The sequence below is a fragment of the Paroedura picta genome, chromosome 10 (genome assembly GCF_049243985.1).
Source record: "Paroedura picta isolate Pp20150507F chromosome 10, Ppicta_v3.0, whole genome shotgun sequence".
NCBI classification, from domain to species: domain Eukaryota; kingdom Metazoa; phylum Chordata; class Lepidosauria; order Squamata; family Gekkonidae; genus Paroedura; species Paroedura picta.
In genome coordinates, this window is record NC_135378.1 from 27220125 (window position 1) to 27241241 (window position 21117).

The 21117-nt window shown below is 45.4% G+C and overlaps 1 protein-coding gene across 2 annotated transcripts in view; it reads right to left on the bottom strand.

The window, feature by feature from the left end:
* Positions 1-8763: 8763 nt before the first annotated feature.
* Positions 8764-21117, bottom strand: part of BEND4 (BEN domain containing 4) — a 32428-nt gene continuing 20074 nt past the window's right edge. The window contains exons 4-5 of one of the 2 annotated variants that reach the window (XM_077301830.1): positions 19756-19925; positions 8764-13401 (exon numbers count right to left, since the gene is read on the bottom strand). In XM_077301830.1, coding sequence (XP_077157945.1) covers positions 13392-13401; positions 19756-19925 — 180 coding nt within the window. In that variant the 3' untranslated portion in view covers positions 8764-13391. Of the gene's footprint in view, positions 13402-19684; positions 19926-21117 lie in introns of both variants that reach the window. The other variant, XM_077301829.1, reaches the window with a different exon arrangement.

Sequence of the window (21117 nt, forward strand, 5' to 3'; positions counted from 1 at the left end):
GATGTTCCCCACTTCTCCTAGCAGGTCTGTCTACTTCGTCACTGGGAAAGTTGATTTCAAGGTCATGGAGCGCTGTGGAGAAATAGCCATGTTGGTTGGTGGGCTGCTAAGTGATAGTGGGAGTGGGTCTGCGGTTCTTACACAAACAGATCACTGGACCCAGCGCACTGTGTCAGCCTGTATATATGATTGGATCTTTATCTTGTCGTGTTGACTCCTGAATTGTTGTCCTCTTGCCCTCATCTCTGTAGATGCCAGTGGCTTATTTCCACTGGTGTCACAGAGAGTTCGGAGACCCTTGGTTTGCTATAGTGATAACCAGGGATTGCATATCTGGATTGTTCCTTGATGTTCCATTGTCCATTTTCATGATTGAGCGAAAATATCAAGTAGGATTCATGGGCTACACTCAACATCCAAATGGGGAAATCAACACAATAGCCTTTTTGGAAGAAAGAGATGACAATCGGGGCTTATGGCATGCGATGACACAGATTTTTCAAAGTCATAAGTGGAAAACTCTATACTCCAATGAAATTGTAGCATTTTGCACCGTCTGATGAAGTTAGGTGTTTTGGATTGCTTTTGTTGGTAGGCGAGATGTGGTGGCATCGGGTTTCTGTGCAAATGTATGTTTTGAAAGGATGTCTGTCTGCTTTTCTTTCCCCATTTTTGTATGCCACTTGGGACAATTATAACAAAATGTTATAAGAAGAAGAGTTGGCTTTTATACCCTGCTTTTCACTACCTGAAGGAGTCTCAAAGCAGCTTACAATCGCCTTCTCTTCATCTCCCCACAGCAGACATCCTGTGAGGTAAGTGGGGTGAGAGAGTTCTGACAGAACTGTTCTGTGAGAACTGCTCTAACAGGACTGTGATTAGCCCAAAGTCACCCAGCTGGCTGCACGTGAAGGAGGAGTGGGGAATCAAACCCGACTCCTCAAAGTAGAGGCTGTTGCTTTTAACCATGATACCAAGCTGACTTTCTAGATATTCATAGTTTTTGACAAACAGTTTGCATCTAGTGTGTTAAAACCTTAGAAACGACTTCCTTTAAAATGAAATTGTCATTCTACAGGTTTTTTAAAATGTCATGGAACTGAATACAAATGTGTCTGCTTGGTAATTCTTTTTGCATGTCCATTCCGTTTCCCCAGGCGTTTGTGTGGGTTATTCGATTCAGGGAGGTCACCTCTCACATTTGCATAGAGGTTGAATGCAGGATTAGGTAATTTTCCTCGGCTTTGGCTTCGGCCTTAGATAATGCGATGACCTTGAAGCACTTGGGGAGCACTCAAGCGGGCCTACTCAACAGCGATTCCCGTTTTTTTCAAGGAGGATTACTCCCTAGAGAGAGAGAGGAGGGCCGCCTTAAACTAGGTAGGGAGTACAAGCTGTTTCCCACTTCCTACTCATCCATTGAGAATCAGGTCTCAGCATTCTTTCTTCAGTCACAGTCTGAGTGTATCGAGTCAACGAAAGGCAGGAATTGGAATAGGTAGGCATCCATGTGGTCAGAGGACCTGGCTTTGGGAGAGAGGGAGGAAAGGAGCAATCTGTGCGCATGAATGCGTGTGCACAGACCTCCCCCCCCCCCGCTATTGCTTACAAAAGAGGCTGAAACTGCTAAAATTTCCCCACATAGCTGCCCATTCACCAAATTCCATGGGCCCTCTTAAGTTCACTTTCTCTAAATACGGAATGCAATGGCATCTCCTCTATTTCTCTCCCCACAACATCATTTGTTCTGCGGCTGGCCTGTTTAACTTTATTTGGCACTGTCCTTGTGGAAATATTTTATGGCTTGCCCTATCGGCTAGGCCCTACCCCATATCACAAACAGCTCAGGAACCTCCCTCTGTGGCAGTAGCTATTTGCTGCTGGCATTTCTTGCCCCTCCCAAGTCATTACAGCCTTGATTGTGGGATTGCAGCCAATGATGCTCTGAACAGCTAGCTTTGCTCCCCCCCCCTCCAGGTTTCCTTATAATACTGAACATGTCAAGCTTGGCTTGCCAGCTGGCTGGAGATCTCCCACTATTAGACCTGCTCTCCAGGCAATTGAGATCAGTCCCCCTGGAGAAAATGGCAACTTTGGAAGGTGGACTCAATGGCATTATACCCCACTGAAGTCCCCACTCCCCCCCAATCTCCAGGTATTTCCCAATCTAGTGCTGGCGACCCTATGCTAAGCGCTGCTTTATCTCTCTGTAGCTTGAGGTGGTATTGCTATATGGCTTAGCTCTGAACTGTGCTTCATGTACCTGGGGATGGCTAGTTTGGGACTCATCAGTTCTCAAATAGCAGCCCTTCTGGGCCAATCGGCAAATAGCTACTGCAGGTGTCTCCAAAGTGGTTTGTGGGGTTTAGCTGATGGGGCAAACCATTAAAAATGTTGCCCTAAACTGGCTTCAGGGTAACTCTTAGGTCATAAGAGATGCCCTGCAGGGTCACACCATGGGGACTGTAGTTCATGGACATCTGGAGAGCCATGGTTTGGCCACTCCTGTGGTTAAGTGGTGGACTCTTCTCTAGAGAACTGGGTTTGAGTCCCCACTCCTCCATATGCAGCCTGCTGGGTGACTAAGGGCCAATCACAGTACTCTCAAAACTCTCTCAGCCCCACTCGCCTCGCAAATTTGGAAGGAAGAGATCATAAGCCACTCTCAGATTCCTTGTGGTGGTGAAGAGCAGAGTATAAAAGCCAACCCTTCTTCATGTCCATCATCCCATTGCATACTGTAGCCAACAAGTGGCCCTGGAGGAGGGCAAACAGGGCAATAGAGTTTAGGCTCATTCAGATGTTGCTTTTTCACACCGGTGTTTGAAAATGAAAGAATACAATTGGAATTCGCCTACCAAGAATACAAAGGTTCCTTTTAGTCACCGTAGGCTCTTGATGGACACTCCTCTGAATCTGCCTACTTTAAATCCCTCTTAAAGTACTTATGGCCGCCCTCAGATCCATTGTCGGTGAATTGCCCAATTGTAAACGTTTCCTTTTGTCCCACCAACTTCATTGTATGCCAATGGGTGATAGTATAGAGAGGGAGAACAAGCTGTCTCCACTTTCTCCATCGCATGCATAATTTTATAAACCACCCTCATGCCGTCCTCCCCAACTTGTCTGCATTTCCTCATAAGAAAAGTGCTCTAGCCTTTTAATCCTCTTGGTTGCCCTCTTCTGTACTTTCCCTAGCTCTCTGCAGTGTCTTTTTTAGAGAGACGGCATCCAAGACGCCTCACAGTATTCCAAATGAGACTGCACCGTTGCTGCAAAGGCAAATTACAATATTGGCGATTTTATTTTCAATCCCTTTCCTAATATTTCCCAGCATGGAATTTGCAATATTGACCAATCCTACACAGCGATTCAGCTTTTTCACCAGTCTGTCATTTGTAACCCAAAGATCTTTCCTTTTCAGTCTCAGTAGTTGGTTGTACCCAAACTAGCATTTTGCACTTAAGCTGGTATTTGACATACTTTCATGAGAGATGCTGAACTCAGCCATGAGAGCAGAACTCACCTCTGTTCATTAATCACTCTGTGAGTTTACTTGATGTAATCAAGGAAATCAGCTCTTATGTACATACTACAAGGGGTTTCTGTGTGAGGGAGGTATGGAGCAATGGCTATAGTACAGTCAGTACCACTTGTGACTTGCTCAGTTGAATGTGGCATGCCAGCCATGTGGCATGCCTGCCAGGTACTCAAAACCCTTGGGGGGGGGGTTGCTTTTGACTGTGTGGATCACTTCTTGTGTAGGCCTGCTCATTATAATCTGGGATCTGTTCTACATGAGTCTCAGAGCACTATAATTGTGTTTTGTTTTTACTGGCTAAACTTCTGAGTAGGCATGGGCTGTTCAGCTCAGATCTGGTGAAGACGCTTACGCCCCACTTGTAGAACTCTTCAAAAATTTTATATACAGACGTTATTGCTCTTAGGACTCTTTGCACTAAAATGGCTAGATAAAGAGGTGACCCGCAAGGGGAGGCGGGGTCTTGTGCTGTGGAGTGATGTGTTGCCCCACTGCCATAGCCGTTGAAGGTGGTCTTTGGGGAAAGTTGTTGCTGTTGCAATATTGGGGAGTGATGATGAAATAAACTAGTGGATTCTTTTTTCCAAAGCGGGTTCATTTTTACAGCAAACTTGAAGATGTCTACTTACCAGGATTTTGAGAATCCTTTCAGGGTGTGTCTTTGTTTTATTTTGAGCTACCTCACTTTTCAAAGAGGCATCAAGATAGTTGGCATGTTTGGTTATATTGTATTCATAATAAAACAATCATGTGGTTTTTCTCCAATTCTTAACACCATCCCTGGAATACTCTTGTCTCCTTAAAACACTAAGCTCTGCATTGCTCTTGCACATGGAAAATAATGTAATAAAGAAGGGGGCACGGTCAGCCAAATGTAAGATCCCGCATAAATTTCTGTGAGCCAATGGAATACACAGTTGCTTAATTTCAGAGGGGCTCCTTCCCAATTTTCTCAGAAGAATCCTTTTCCTTCAGAGTTCCTCCGATGAATAGATCTTGAGCAATGAGTAGCAGAGTACTAAACTAGTTTTTAAAAGGAAAAGATGATTGACTATTACAAATCCAAAGTACCAGGAAATGCATCTGCTTTAATGCTTGGGATGAGGAGTAAGGAAGAAGAGTAAACTTTAAAGACAAAGTTTCCATTATGTAACCACCAGCACCTGTTAAAACCTAGTCAGTTCTTCCATCTTTGGTCATGATTGTTTTGAATGGGGAGCAATTAAAAAGCACAGGCTACCTATGAGGATTACCTTATTTTTGTAACTCTAGTTTTGGTTGTAAAACCATCTGGTCGCTGTAAAATATTCAGTAAAATCGTTAAAACCGCAGCTTGAGTTTACTTGTTGTCATTGTGAAGTCCATGTTGGGAAGGAATGGCCGTTGTGTGGGCTTGGTTGCATTTCTCTGGATTTGCTTGGCTTTGTTGGATGGTCTTGGGACTTCCAGAGAACATTGGTGGAAAGCACTGAGATTCGATTGGCCAGATACAGGAGACAACCCTGCCCAGTGGTGGCCACTGTAGTCACTCTGTGGTGTCTGAAGATACCATTTCTGGCAATGTTCCGAGCCACAGAGTTTGGAAAATATGGTACAAAGTCAATATAAATAATGATTGTCCGCACTATGCTTAGTCTTCCTCCTTGGTCATCCAATAATGTGAGTCACAATACAGATAAGCCACTTTGCATGATAGCTAATTCCTCAGGTAGCTGTCCCATTTCAAATAAAAGATTTACCTCAGTCAGAAAGCTGGCTGCTGGTGGTATTTTCTTTCTACTGGATAGGATGACAACACACGTCCTTCTGAGGTTCCTTTTGTCAGCTTGCAGTGAGACTCCTTCCTGTACTATGAAGGTAATGACAGAGCCCTTGGCCTTGTGGGAAGATGCCATGTTGCTGCTTCCAGAACCCACTTTAGCCCATCAAGAATCTGGGTCAAGACAAGTATTGAAAGGAACTGCATGGGAACTCCTTGTTTGTGGACGTGTCTCCTCTAACAAGTACCCAGCTTGCTGGGGGGTAAACGGTAATGACTGGGGAAGGCACTGGCAAACCACCCCGTATTGAGTCTGCCATGAAAACGCTGGAGGGCGTCACCCCAAGGGTCAGACATGACCCAGTGCTTGCACAGGGGATACCTTTACCTTTACCTCCTCTGATACCTGTGGGGTGTGAAGGAGCCGAGCCACCCTTTCTAGCCCACAACTAGCTTACCAAGATCTTCCCTGTTGTAAGAGTTTGGGTTTTCTTTGCTGTGAGGCAGCATATCCATTTTCTAAATAAATCAATACACTTTGGGACAGGGTTTCAACGGTCTGCCCCAGCCTTTCAAACAGTGAATTGGCCACTACAGTAGCCCCCAGCTCTGCTTAAGAGCGCCTGCTTGTGTCACAGTTAAGCATGGTGGCCTCTAAGCTGGAGAACTGGCTTTTATTCCTCACTCCTCCACATCCAACCTGCCGGGTGACCTTGGGACTGTCTCAGAGCTCTCCAAGTCCAACTCATTGTGGGGAGAGAAAGGGAAGGCGATTGCAAGACACTCTGAGACTCCTCTGGGTATTAAAAAGCGGGGTACAAAAAACCAGCTCTTCTCTTAGAGTATGAAAAGGGGCTGTCATTTGTTTCAGGAAGTGAGAATACCGTATGTGCTAGGACACTAAGGCACTGGATTTTCCTCACGCTGCCGGGAATGCAATGACTGGACAGATGGGCAGCCAACTTTGTGGTATATACCCAGTTGCACATTTTTGAAGATTTAAATCTTGAAATCAAAAAACTGCTGCCCAGTGTCCACTGAGTTATGTTGATCCTTCAAGGGGGTTTCAAGGGAAGAGGTGCTTTGCCATTGTTCTTCAGTCTTGCCTTCAATTCCTCCTGCAAACCCTTCTTTTGCCTCCCAGGAACAAAGTTTTTTGGGGAAGAGGGACAATCCTGTTCTTCGAAGTCCTCAGATGGTTGGCTGCTCCACATTCCCTTTCCCTCCTGCAGGCAAACTTGGCATTGAATCAGCGTTGTGCAAGGATCTCATCCATCCATACCAGACACATACCAGACAGGCTTAACATTTTATTGTGCATCGGTTGTGCAACAGAACAACATGGATTTGAAGGTATGCAGTAATAAAACCCATCATTTAAATAAAAGTTGAATGCCTGAAATAGTAAACTCTAGTAACAAATGCATCTTTTAGGATCAGAAAATATCGCTGTTTTTAAAAAACCACCTAACTCTTGTTTTTGCTTCCTTTAAAAGAAATGTTATGTCCTGATGTTACATAGAAAAACAATCCACAGGTCCTATAGGGATTCTCACCAAAACGTACTAGCCTGTATTACACAATTCACTTTTGTACAGAATCAGATAGTTTACTTACCCCTAGTTTTTATTCTACACAGGACAAATTGTTAATAAAATTAACAGCACTATACCAATAAAAATATTAGGAGGCATGAGTTCTCGATCACAGTATCTCCACAAAATTATTTTGTCATAGAAAAGAGAACGAAGGCATGTAGTCCTGGTTGCGTGTGCAGTAGTGGAATGCAAACTTTTCAAATCAGTGTGAGGATAAGGCCATGATACTTTAGCCCAGGGGTAGTCAAACTGCGGCCCTCCAGATGTCCATGGACTACGATTCCCAGAAGCCCCTGCCAGCATTCACTGGCAGGGGCTCCTGGGAATTGTAGTCCATGGACATCTGGAGGGCCGCAGTTTGACTACCCCTGCTTAGCCAGAAGGGTGTTGGGAATAGTGTGTAGTATTAGAATCCAGTTCAGATTTCCTTGTTAGTATGGCAGATCAGACAAATGAAGGGGCTTGACTGTAAACTGGGTATTCAGGAAGAGTTGGTGGGGGAGGAATGACATTTATCTCTTGGGTGGACCAAACCTGAGTTTAAAAAAATTCTATTTATATGGTATTTGTGAGGTGCACTGGTAGGATGTGGCATCTAAAATCAAGGATTGTCACTGATTCAGCCTACGATATATAGACCTTGAAAATAAACCATGGACCAGTACGATAAGGTGCTGTTTTGCTGTAGCTCCATTTAGCAAAGAGATTCAGTTTAGAGGCCTACTGGATGCTAGCTTGGTATGGTGGCTTCTAATATAGCAAGCTGAGTTTCATTTGTTTGTTTTTATTCTGACATCCAGGTTTTTAAGGGGAATTATTGTATTGTGGGGTTTTATCCTGTAACCCACCAGAAGCCAACTTGCCAGGAGTGGCGGGGAATAAATTAAAAAATAATAATCTAATATAATTCCCTGCCCCTCCTCCATATGCAGCCAGCTGGGTGACCCTGGGCTCATCACAGCTCTGATAGTGCTGTTCTAATAGAGCGGTAACATCAGGGCTCCCTCAGCCCCACCTACCTCACACGGTGTCTGTTGGGGGGGGGGGGAGAGGAAGGGAAGGTGATTGTAAGCTGCTTTGAGACCCCTTCAGGCAGTGAAAAGCGGGTATAAAAACCAACTCTTCTTCTTCTAACAGGTGGATAAGGGTGATCGTGGGAGATAACTGGAAAGTAGTGGCTTCAGAGCCTCTTGTGGCGCAGAGTGGTAAGGCAGCCGTCTGAAAGCTTTGCCCATAAGGCTGGGAGTTCAATCCCAGCAGCCGGCTCAAGGTTGACTCAGCCTTCCATCCTTCCGAGGTCGGTAAAATGAGTACCCAGCTTCCTGGGGGGTAAACGGTCATGACTGGGGAAGGCACTGGCAAACCACCCCGTATTGAGTCTGCCATGAAAACGCTAGAGGGCGTCACCCCAAGGGTCAGACATGACTCGGTGCTTGCACAGGGGATACCTTTACCTTTACCTAGTGGCTTTAGATCTCATCAGCACCATGACAGGAAGACTTCCTTGAATGGGATGATGCGCAGAATTCTAGCTCCCCCCCCCCCGGGCCGCTTCTGAATATTCCAGTTTTGTAAGTGGTTAATCTGGTCATCCTCTCCACCCGTAGTTTGCATGACTAGAGTTCAACAAATTTGTACTCCCTCATCTAATGCTTGTGTGAATGAGGCCTAACAAGACATGATGCCCCTCAGTTTCTGTGGGAAAGACCGCTAAGCGAAAAGAGTCTTTCACGTCACAAAAATGATTTGTGTAGAGCAGGGGTAGTCAAACTGCGGCCCGCCAGATGTCCATGGATTACAATTCCCAGAAGCCCCTGCCAGCGAATGCTGGCAGGGGCTCCTGGGAATTGTAGTCCATGGACATCTGGAGGGCCGCAGTTTGACTACCCCTGGTGTAGGGCAAGCAGCTTATATGCAGCCCTGTGCAAATTCTACCAGTGGGTTGAGACAGCACGAACACTGCATGGTTGTGAAGCCCACTGACATTTTAAAAAGCAGCACTGATATTTTTTTAGCCATCTCTCCCCTCAGTTCTTTCAGGCAGCTGCACTACTGCTGCCACATGAAGGCCTTGAAGATTTTTGAATTGACGGAGAAATGCTCCTTGTTCCAAGGATTGTGTTTTGAAGCCCAGAAATGTGTATAATTTTGAGTACAGGACATTTGACACCCCTATAGAAGAGTTAAATGTCCAGGACTGTCCTGGGTTTAATATTAAACTAGGAGGGAAATTGTTTTCCATGGGAGAAGTCATGTTTCATAGAAAATGCCTGGACCTAACGTGTCTGAAATCTGATTCCCATCTATCTTGAAGTCTAGCATTTGTGCTAGCTTTTGAAATGGTCCAACCCTTGGGCTTTGTAAAAATCCATCCCATTGTCTAAAATGTTTTTCTTCAGCACCTTAAAGTGCTGCAAGCTGCTGAAGAATAAAATATTGGTCCGTGTACATGTGATTTGCGGTCGGGCTTATTCTGTAGGTTTGAGGTTTATCATAGAATCATAGAGTTGGAAGGGACCTCCTGGGTCATCTAGTCCAACCCCCTGCACTATGCAGGACACTCACATCCCAATCGCTCATCCACTGTAACCTGCGACCCCCTTGAGCCTTCACAGAATAAGACTCTCCATCAGATAGCTATGTAGCCTCTGTTTAAAAATTTCCAAAGATGGAGAACCCACCACCTCCCGAGGAAGCCTGTTCTACTGAGAAACCACTCTGTCAGGAACTTCTTCCGAATGTTGAGATGGAATTTCTTTTGAATTAATTTCCTCCAATTGGCAGGAGTCAACAATCCCCTTAACGAATGTACTAGTTTAGTGCTATCTCAAGAGCTATGCTATGTGGAGGAATTCTGGTGCCTCTCCTTCCTAGGTGGTTGAAGTTAGGGGCAGAATGGGGGGAAAGCCACATTCTAAACTTCCTCATCTGACCACTGGAGGGCCTGCCAGGCTGCTATAACATGACAGCAGAAGGGATTCCTCAAATTGATCCTTGTATTATGTTGTAATATGTCTTTCTGTACCCCATGAGAGAGACTCTAAATTAGGTAGCTGACATCAGCGGAGGGGAAACTTCTGCATTATGAGCGTGTGATGGTCCCTTGAGGGCCAGCGTGGTGGTGTAAGAGCAGACAACTTTAATCTCAAGGTTTGATTCCCCACTCATCCACATGCAACCAGCTAGGTGACCTTGGGCCAGACACAGTTCTCTCCAAGCTCTCTCAGCCCTACTTGCCTCACAGGGTGTCTGTTGTGGGGAGAGGAAGGGAAGGCGATTGTGACCTTCTTTGAGATTCCTTTGGATAGTGAAAAGTAAGGTATAAAAACCAACTCTGCTGCTGCTAGAATCCTCTCTCCTTGGGCATGGATAGCCCTGTTAGGCAAAGGAATAATCTCCCTTGAGTGACCTGTGTGCTGCATACTCCTGGAGGTTTCTCTGGGATCAGAACGTACCGAAGCAACTCCCGTGCTTTCCTAGCAAGTCTGAGAGGGGCCAAGACAGAAACCTGGGATTTCCTTTCCCACCTAAATCTGTCGAGGCTCCATCCATAGGCCTAGCACAAACCCAAGCGGTATTGCTTTTAGTGAGGTCTACTATGAATCCTTGTGTGCATAATTTAAACCACGTGTTTTTACTTCATACACTGAAACATTTTTATGTCATACTTGTTGTACAAAACATACACTGTTGTGAGACTTTACAGTGGATGAACATGGGCTCATGCATTCTATCTGACACATTGTACCGAGTACAGCGGCTAGGGTCACCACAGAAAACATACACCGGCAACACCTGCGCTGCCCCTGGCACTGAGATATTCAATGTGCGCATGTTATTAAGTACAACACTGAACAGCTAGAACAGTAATTTTGGAAGGATGCTTATCTAACTTTTCCTTGGGCCTTCTTGTGGTAATGCCAGGGGATATCACGAACATGAAAAGACAGAGGTGGCATTTACTTGAAGAAAGCGTTTAAAGGTCATGACTCAGCTGAGGTAAATTTTCTTTGTCCCACATGACTTGCATGGTGAAGAAATGAACATCTGCTTCACTGCCCAATCAAAGCCCCCAGGACTAAAAAACACTTAGCTATTGTATGGTCACGTCCTCATTCAATAAAATCCTAGGAAAATTATATGCAACTGGAGAGATATACCATACATGCATCTATTAACTTAGGGTTAGCAGATGTCCTTTTTTTAGAGAACATGTCCTCCTTTTTTTGGCATCTGTCCTCTTTTGGGCTCTTTTTAAAAAGCTGAAGAAAATATTCTCTTTCTAGGTTTTATTTTATTTAGCATTTATACCTCACCCTTTCCCAGAGGCTCACGCAGCAGCTTACACAACTATGTGTACACAACTATGCTTCCCAACCGTATTCTGCACAACGGCGCCACTTCTGGGGTTTCTCGAAAGCTGAAGAATGTTTCAGGGGGTTCTCAAGGGTAAACAAGTTGAGAGAGGCTGTGATAGACAGATGCCTCCCCTTTTTAGTTTCAGTTTTTAGAAAAGATACTATGACCCTGCCCTGAGCAGGGGTGAGAGGGTGGGATAAATAAAATAGTGCAAACATGTCTGCCAAACAGGCAGCAGGTACCTCCAGACCAGGCTGTGTCGACATCCACAACTCGATTGGAAGACGCGGCCTGCCAAACGCAGTAAAAAGGAAGAACGTGAAATATTCCTGAAGTAGTAATAACAACAATAAAAGCCTGTTAATTTTTCAGGATACTTGTAGAGAAGTACCACGCTATCGGGTTGTTTTCTTTCTGGGACAATAACAGGAGCGTCCGCACTAGACCTTCTAAAGACCTTATGTAGAACAAATTCTTGAATTGTTCCCCAATGTTAAATTTCTGCCTCAAAAACAAAAATTCTCTGAGTCTGGAGCCATGTGGTTGCTAACCTCCAGGTGGCGGCTGGAGGTCTCCTGGGGTTACAGCTGCTCTCCAGACGATGGGGATGTTCACCTGCAGAAAACAACCGCTCAAAAGGTGGACTCTAGGGCAGGGGTAGTCAACCTGTGCATTTTCTGGCAGGGGCTCATGGGAATTGTAGTCCATGAACATCTGGAGGACCACAGGTTGACTACCCCTGCTCTAGGGTGTTATACCCCAATGAAGTCTCTCCCCTCCCCAAACCATGCCCTCTTCAGGCTCCACCCACAAATTCTGCCTGGACCTGGCACTCTTACATAGAGCACTTGCTGGCCTAGGTCAGCCCCTGTCTATTTGAGGGTCTGCCGTAACAGACCATTCCTTTCACCTTCATTTATCTCATTTGCTTGCTAAGAAAAGTGATTGGCTGAGAGCTCTGAGGAGCAGACTCAGCCTAACTGAAAAGCCCTGTACTTCAATCTTGTCTCCCGGGATCAAATCCAGGATGGGAGCCAATGGGGCCAAGCTCTAGTTCAGGTTGAACTCTGGCCTGTAAAAACAATAAATGAATGGCCAACCGGGCTTATATTTTAAAGCAACAGAGCGAACTTGGAATGTAACCAGTCATCTCCTGGAACAGCATCCAGTAGCAGCTAATTCTAGTCATTGAAGTGACAAAAATAAACACGGCATTAGCGAAAGACAAAGAACTTCTAGTGTCAGAACAGTCTCTGATTTCAATACCTTCCCCATTTTAATGAAATATATGATTACATGTTCCTAGCAGAGTATAAAGGAACAATTACTTTGTTCCATCCTGAAATTGTATACAAGCTTATTCTAAAGGGAAAAGTAATATTTCTAGTGTGTGTGCAAGAGAGGGGGAAAAGGATTGCAGATTTGGCAATTGTATTGAAGGCCTGTTAAGAATTGACACATGAAAAGCAATTCTCATTACAAAACGGGCCTAGTTCTCCCAAACAGAAGAGGAGAAGGCAAGTGTGATGTTTGGGCTGTACCACTTCAGAGTACAGAGAGGGGCTCGCATGAAGGAACGTATCACCCCGCTCTCAGAAAACTAGACTTCAGCGAGCAAAGCTCAAGCCTGTTGCCCAACCCCCCTCCCCTTCTTAAAATAGAGGTATTTAAAAACAATACAGATGAGCATCAAGCCACGTAAGCTCCCCTCCCTCCCAAGAAAGACAGCACAGAAAATGGACTGGACCTGTGACATGGAAACCAGGGCTGGCTGTTTACACACCATGGAATTTCACAGGAAGGCCCTGGATGAAATACGACTTTGAACATGCTTTGGATTCTCAAGTCACATCGAAAACAGGACACCGAATGCATGGACTCTTTCACTGCCTCTCACGCAAACACAAGTTCCCTTCCCCTCCGTCATCAGTCACCGGATCCGTCGTGGACCCCTCTGCTGAAGAGGTCGTCTTGCGAGCTGTGCTGGTCAATCCCGTCGTAATAGGAGTTGCCATTGTGGAGGAACGTCCCCACCGCCCGACCTTGCCGGGCGTGTCCCACAGCGTCGCTAAAGACCTTGTTTATCTGTTCTTCAGAAGGCATCCACCAATCAGGATTGGAAGTGCAGTGCATCCTAATGAATTCTGCCAGGGGGAAAAATGGCGTTCATCAACTTGTTTCACCAGCCAACAAAAAGTCGCTCAGCTCTTCTAGACTGGGCCTTACAGGCAAGCCCTTATAGGGATGCCCCAAAGCTGCTGAGGCACATTTGTCCTTTAACACATGCAACTGATGCCGCCACTGGAAATGATGGCGCCTTGCCTGGGTCTGTTATGAAACTGCCATATATGCAAACTGAAAGGATGTGCATACGATGGCTGTGCATAGCTCCGACTGCTAGATGACGTGTGGTTAGTGACGGAAGAAGAAAGGTAATGAGGCACATGGGATGTTGAAGGACCCGGCTAAACGTGCAACAAGCAAAAGGAGTGGAAATAGTGCGCTTGAACTGCGGTCAAGGGCATCTGCACCTGGGAAAAGGCAAGTTCTACACCAAGCAAAGCTGAAAACTTGCTCTCTGCATACCTTCAAGTAGAATGAACCTGGTTTTTACTGGACACAACTTAGGCTAGTTTTGCTCTCACGGGGAGGGGCCTGGATGGGTGATGGCTGTTGAAGACTCCCCTCAAACAGTGAAAGTGGCTTATGAGATCTGAGCAGGCATCACCCACACAATTTCAAGCAAAGCATTGCAGTTGTGAGGGTTAGAAACAGACCAGCCCACAAACACCAAACTGCCTGAAAGCTGAATTCTCCCCTTAGTGCTATAGGTCTGTGCTCTTTTTGAGTTTCGACAGGCTGTCAGCATGTACTGAGTCTGGCCCCTGAACATGGAAGGACCACAGAGATCAATGGCTTCCAAGCATTGTGAAGGAACGACATGAACAACCACCCAGTTTGTATTGGTTTGTGATTTGGCCATGAACCAAAACAAATGACAAAGATGCACTTTGCTCCCATGCCTGTTTCCTACAAGTATAGTATCAACTAGGTGGTGGAAATGGCAGTCAAGTTGCCCATAAGCTTTTCAAGGCAAGAGAAGTGGTTTGCCATTGCCTGTCTCTAAGTAGCAATCTTGGACCTCTTCGGTGGTCTCCCGTCCAAATACTAACCAAGACTGACCCTGCTTAGCTTCTGAGATCTGACCAAATTGAGCTAGCCTGGTCCACCCAGCTCATGACACGTATCAACCTCCTTGATGCAGTATTTTTAAATATATATATTCTGTGACAGTGGGTGGCAGACAACAGCCCACTCCAGACCCACTACAACTTCATCAACTGATATGATATTGATTGCATTGCATTGTAATGGCCTATGGCTGGAAACAAAGTCTTATGTATGTACAACTTCATCTGTGCCCTGAGAAAGTTGTTTGGGATGGGCACTCTGTCTGAATGAAAACTCTTTATCTACACAGTATAGAGTAAGTTCTGTATCACGATGCAGATTTATCTGCATCCAGTTTGTGCCTTTGCAGACATTCAGGCTGACCCAAATTAGCAGACCACAGAGAAAGGGGCTCTTCAAAATGACACTTCCTGATTTCATTGAATGCAGCCCCGGGGGTTGCTGACTGGCTTGCCAGCTGCCTGCCCACCCTCCATCCCTACAAAGCAACAAGAACAACTCTCTCAAGCCTAAGGTGATTGCCTAGGCCCTGCCTGCTGTGCGAACCTATTCGAAGCCTTGGAACCTATTCGAAGCCTTGCCCAAGTCATGTGGGCAAAAGTCCTCTGGCATAACAATGTCCTCACAAGACAATGCAAGAGGTACAGAACCCGATGGCCCATCCATTTCAGCCAGCAACTTGCCAATCATGGAAAGTACTGGCTGGTCACAAGAAGCCACCAGGGGGACATTTAGACACCCTCCATCAGAACATCACTTCTGGCTAAGACTCCCAGGTTCCATTTGCATGCCCTAAGTTTCTGCCCATTATAAAACTGGCGTTTGCAGGGCCATGGCTAATGGCTTTCTTAACTCTTTATATCTGAATGCTGTATTTTGTTCCTTTACTGAGCACACCTGTGACTAGCAAAGCTTCATAAATGCCTCAGTCTATTGCAAGGATTCCCAATCGGGGACTGTGGACCCCCAGGGGCTCATGGCATTTCCCCTCCTGCCTTGATGAACTTGGCCACAAGCTAGGAAACCAGTTGCTTCCACTCTTGAGGGTGAGTTCTCTCATGGTTTCTGTGCCTGGGAAGGGGGACCTTCTTAAGCCTGCCTGTTCACACGGGTGGTGATGTCACTTCTGGTGATATGTAACTTCTGGTGGGCGTGGCAGGGAGGCGTGATCAGCTGACAACACTTCTGGGGACGTTTCCATGGTCAAGAGGTTGAAAAAGGTTGGTCTAGCATGCTAAATCTGGCTTTTCTGTTGCAGCTAAAGTTAAGACACACATGGAGGTGTCCCCATCTTAACAGTGTCCCCTGCTGGACACGCATCTCTGCTTTAAGCACCCAGAGCTAAACTGCAGCTAGTGGATTTATTCATTTTCCTTTTTGCATGTATCCCCCACCCTTCCCTGGAGGCTCAGGTTGGCTTATAAAAAGATTAAAATACATTAATTGGGGCTTGTGCTTTTAGGTCTATGTTTTTATGTAAACCGGCCAGGCCGATAGTTGCGGTCTATAAGTACAACAATAAATACAAATAAATAAAAGAAAGTAAGAAAATTAGGCTTTAAATATTAAGGTTTTCAAAAATATTAAAAACAGTTGATACAAAGCTGACTCCTTCCCCAGCTGGGAGAAAAGAGAGGGAGGAGTCATAAAATATTTGTTCAGATGGAATTTAGCTGGATGGGTTGCAGACAGGGAGGCCAGGAAACTATATAACATTGACTCTTGGCCTCAACCACAGCCCTGGTGGAAGCGTTCAAGGTCTCCCAGGGCTCTGATCTCATTTGGCAGAGCATTCAGGTAGGCTGGAGCCAGGTCCAAGAAGGCTCTCGTCCTGGCTGAGGCCAATTTGGGGGCCAGGAGTGTAATTTTTCATTAGAAGAGCTCCTTGCCATCCTTCTAGGAAGGAAAGCAATGTGGTATAGTCCAATCTCACCCGATCTCAGCATTTGGATGGGAGACTGCCAAGGAGGGCTGTGCTGGGGAAGGTGATGCTAAGCCACCTCTGCTTCTCACATGCCTTGAAAGCCCCTTGCTGGGGTCACCTTCAATCAGCTGTGATGTATGCATCTATGTTTATGGCATTACACCCAATTCCTGTCCTGATGAGGCAGCAACTAGGAATAATTTAAAAATTGCCTTGAAAAATGTGGTGCTTCGCATACCTTTAGCGCAGGGGTAGTCAAACTGCGACCCTTCAGATGTCCATGGACTACAATTCCCAGAAGCCCCTGCCAGCATTCGCTGGCAGGGGCTCCTGGGAATTGTAGTCCATGGACATCTGGAGGGCCGCAGTTTGATTACCCCTGCTTTAGCGTATCCCATCTCAGAACTTACACAAACATGCAAGGGCATGAAGACGGAAATAACTTCAATGTAGTGTTAAAAAAGCAACAACCCTCTAACACAGGCGGGCAAACTATGGCCCTCCAGATGTCCATGGACTACAATTCCCATGAGAATTGTAGCCCATGGACATCTGGAGGGCCACAGTTTGCCCACCCCTGCTCTAACACTTATAGGCCCCAAACAGGTAAAGGGTATCTGTGCATGGAAGTGGACTTGCGCATGTGTGAGTGAGGGAAATGTACATCTGCATCCACAGCATGAGGCGCGTTCAAACCCCGCTGATCAAATGGAAGCTAATTATGTACACTACAGCTCAGCTGGGGTCATGAAATTCCATCATTATTAGTGCAAGCTTATTCGTAATTGAAATAGATTGCGACTCCTTTTCCGTCTCTCCAAAATGGGATTCAGAAATGATTCTAGTTTATTTTCTTTAATGAGACGTCTCCCCAGTTTCAGTAAAGACCATATTTTGTTTAAGCAGGTATTAAGTATTAATTAAAAGGAAAACCAGAATGACCTAATTCGGAATAGTCTTCATGTCCAAAGCAGGGCTGCAAACTTGTAAAACCATCAGATCAATCTAATTTAAACTAGGTTTAAAGAATATTTTTGCATGTAATTTAAGTTTTAGTTATGTCAATTGATCGGCCAATTTTAATCAAAGTAGCTTTTGATCTACAGTACCTTGGACTAAAGGAACATGTATATGATTTTTCTTTTGTAATAATGAGAGAAAATGAAAATATTAAAGATTGCCTCCTCTTCTCTATTAAATTGTATGGAAGATTTGGTCTTATACCCTGCTTTTCTTCTGTCCTAGGGAGTCTCAAAGTGGCTTATAATTGCCTTTTTTCCCTCTCATAATATTCAATGCTGGAACAAAATTTGAGTCCTGTGGCAAAGCTTTATTCATGGTACTAGGGCCCTAGCCCACTGCATTCAGGAATACAATGGGCGCTAGATTAAGGGGGTGGAGTGGAAGAACTCTGTGGACGGCCTCCTCCAGGACCTGGAAAGGCTGCAGGCAGCTCTTAGGGAACGCACTGGCAGGGGCAGCTCTCACGTGGCAGGGATCTGCAGCCTCTGAGCCTCAGGGAAATGGAAGGAGGAGGGGGTGGTCGGGTGGGGGACGGAAGGTGATTGGTTGGCCACTGGACAGACAGGCAAGCTGGTTGGAGGATGAGGCATTCAGGGGTGGGACAGCTGTCCTGAGTGGGTGTTAAACGCTGAGTGGCACTTAAGCCATGAGACCAGCTCCTCCTCCAAGGCCTTACCAGAAATATTAAGTGGACCAGATAAACTTTTCGGTGCAAGCACACTTCTTCAAGTATAATGGAACAGAATTTTCTCCACCAAATATTGGTGGAGAAGGGAGGCATTATATCTGAAGAAGTGTGCTTCCATATAAAACTTTGTTGGTCTTAGAGGGACCACTGGACTCAAACGCTGTTCTGCTGCTTCAGACCAGCACGGCGACCCACCTGAAATTAACAGTCAACTTTGTGAGGCAGGTGGGGCTGCGTGCTCTGAGAGAACTGTTACTGGCCCAAGGTCACTTAGCAGGCTTCACGTGGAGGAGGGAAATCAAACCCAGTTCTCCTCATCAAAGCCTGCCACTCTTAACCACAACACAATCCTGGCTGGGGACTGTGTGGATTAGGGTTCGGTGCTTCAACCACCGAAGTGCCCAAGCCTAATGTGGATACCCTCAATTGAGATGATGTAATTATTTCCCTGGAGTTGTGAATTGCAGGAGAATGGCTGTTAGTCATGGTAATGGAGCATCCAGTTTTTGGGAGCTTCTATATCATTACTGACCTTCTCACTAAGGAATCTTGGGAAATTGGGCATGTCCTCCAAGGAATCTTGGGAAACTTGGTATGGCTCAGTGGAAGAGTATTTGCTTGGCATGCAGAAGGTCCAAGGTTCAATCCCTGACATCTCCAGCTAAAAAGATCTGGCAGTAGGTGATGTGAAAGACCACTTCCTGAGGTCCTGGAGAGCTGCTGCCAGTCTGGGTTGACAATACTGACTTTGCTGGAAGGCAGCTTCAAGTGTTCATGGTTTTTTTCTTATTATTTTATTGATGATATTCTCCCTTTCTGGCCCTCATTTGTTTATCGCATGGTGTGTGTTGCGTAGCCAGGAGACCAGAGGATTGTCCAACCCCCAGGCAAGAGATGTTTGAAGCTGGTTGACCATTGCCTGATTCTGCATCATGACCCCTATTGTTCCTTGGAGGAATTACCACCCAAATCCTTCAGGGTCTCCCATCCAAATACTAGCCAACTAGAAAGGGTGGGCTAGAAAAATAAAGGTGTTTATTATTACTCGCCAGGTCAGCCCTGCTTAGCTTCCAGTATCTGACAGGATCAGGATCCTGCCCTCAAAGGCTCAGTCTTAAAATAAGGGATGCCAGCCTCCAGGTGGGAGCTGAGGATTCCTCGGAATTTCTGCTCATCTCCAGACTACAGAGATTAGCTGCCCTGGCAAAAATGGATGTTTTGGAGAATGAACTCTACAGCAGGGTTAGTCAACCTGTGGTCCTCCAGATGTCCATGGACTACAATTCCCATGAGCCCCCTGCCAGCATTTGCAGGTTGACTATCCCTGCTCTACAGCACTATACCCCACTGAGTTTCCTGCCCTCCACTGGCTCCATCACTAAATCTCTAGCACAAAAATCTGAGCTTACCTAAAACCATTCTTATAAAGCAAATTATTCAACCAATCTGTAATCTGAGACCGGCCTGAACCCCCCACAACCCGCGGTTTCCGCAGCAAGCTCCCTACGGGGACCGAAACAGGTTTTTATTAAAGCCAGAGAGAGCTGATGTGGTGAAATGAGATTGCGTATGGTGGACACCGAGTGAAAAGATGCAGTACCTCTGAGACATGTTACTTTAACTGGATCCAGAGGACGTCTTTCAGGACCCGGGTCTCCTGACTGCACTGACCTTTTCCTTTTTCCAAGGCCGCATGAGTACTTAAGCTCATCGGTGGTGAAGACAAAGCGGATGAGGTATCGGAGAAGCCGCCGCCCGTCTTTCTTGGAGGAGTTCACGGCCTCGTCCCACTGTTTGCTAGTGATGTAGACGGGGTAATTGTTCAGCAACTGTTTGCTGCCCTGGAGCAATGACATCAGCAACAAGAGCAAACAATTTTTTTGTGTGTTCCTCATTATTTCATTTTTTTTAAAAAGGCTGACGAGTGGAGAAGTCGTTGTCAGCAGCCACATAAAAGAATTCTTTTTAAGTTAAGCAGCTGTGAAATGCTGACAGTGAAACACAGACACAGGTGGGATACAAGCTAAGCACAGTACTAAAAAAGACCCATGTAGGCAAGACATTGTGAACTCTGTAACTTATATAACTTATACCCAACAGGACAACACATCATGGTAGAAAGGGAGAAAAGCCTATTTTGAATATGTCTTCCTCAAGTCTCTTGCATGGCTTTCTTTAATCTTCTAGTGCTTACCAACACATCACAGTGGGTGACAAGCCTGTTTCGAATATGTCTTCCTCAGTACAGTTTCACATCACAGTAGATAGGGTGACAAGCCTGTTTCAAAAATGTCTTCCTCAGTACAGTTTCATTGGACATACAGGAGTGAAACACAATTTTTAAACAGCACAGAGCTTTCGCCATGAAAAGTCCCAGAAGACAGGGGAGCTGCTTAAAAATTGTTTTTGACTCCTGTATGTCCAATGAAACTGTACTGAGGAAGACATATTCGAAACAGGCTTGTCACTCTATCCACTGTGATGTGTTGGTAAGCACTAGAAGATTAAAGAAAGCAATGCAAGAGACTTGTCCTGACCTTTTAGATATAAGTTATATAAGTCACGAAATTCACATTGTATTGCTGACAGGGAAACACAGGCTGACATGGACAAGGAATTGCTCATACTGAGAATGTGCAATGTATTAAAATTACATGTGCATTTTCTAAAACAGGAACCAGTGTGGGGTAATGAACACCTTTATAACGAAACACCTTTACAGAGAACACCTTTATAGAGAAAGAAGTTATTTATAAATTACTTTCACAGGTAAGATTAAAAAGTGTCAAGATCCAGCGATGGGGAAAACTATTTAAATATAATCTTCTCTCTTAATCTATTAAAATGTGTAAACATTTCTTTTGAAGAGTGTGATCAAACAGGCCTTTTCGTGGCAGCTGACAGCTTGCTCCCTCAGAAGTCACCTTTTTAAAATAACCTATTTACATAATTAACATACTACCTTTTGTTTAACGCACTCAGAATCTCACGGTGTTGTATGTTCACAGGGAAAAGCTCTGCAGCCAATAAAAA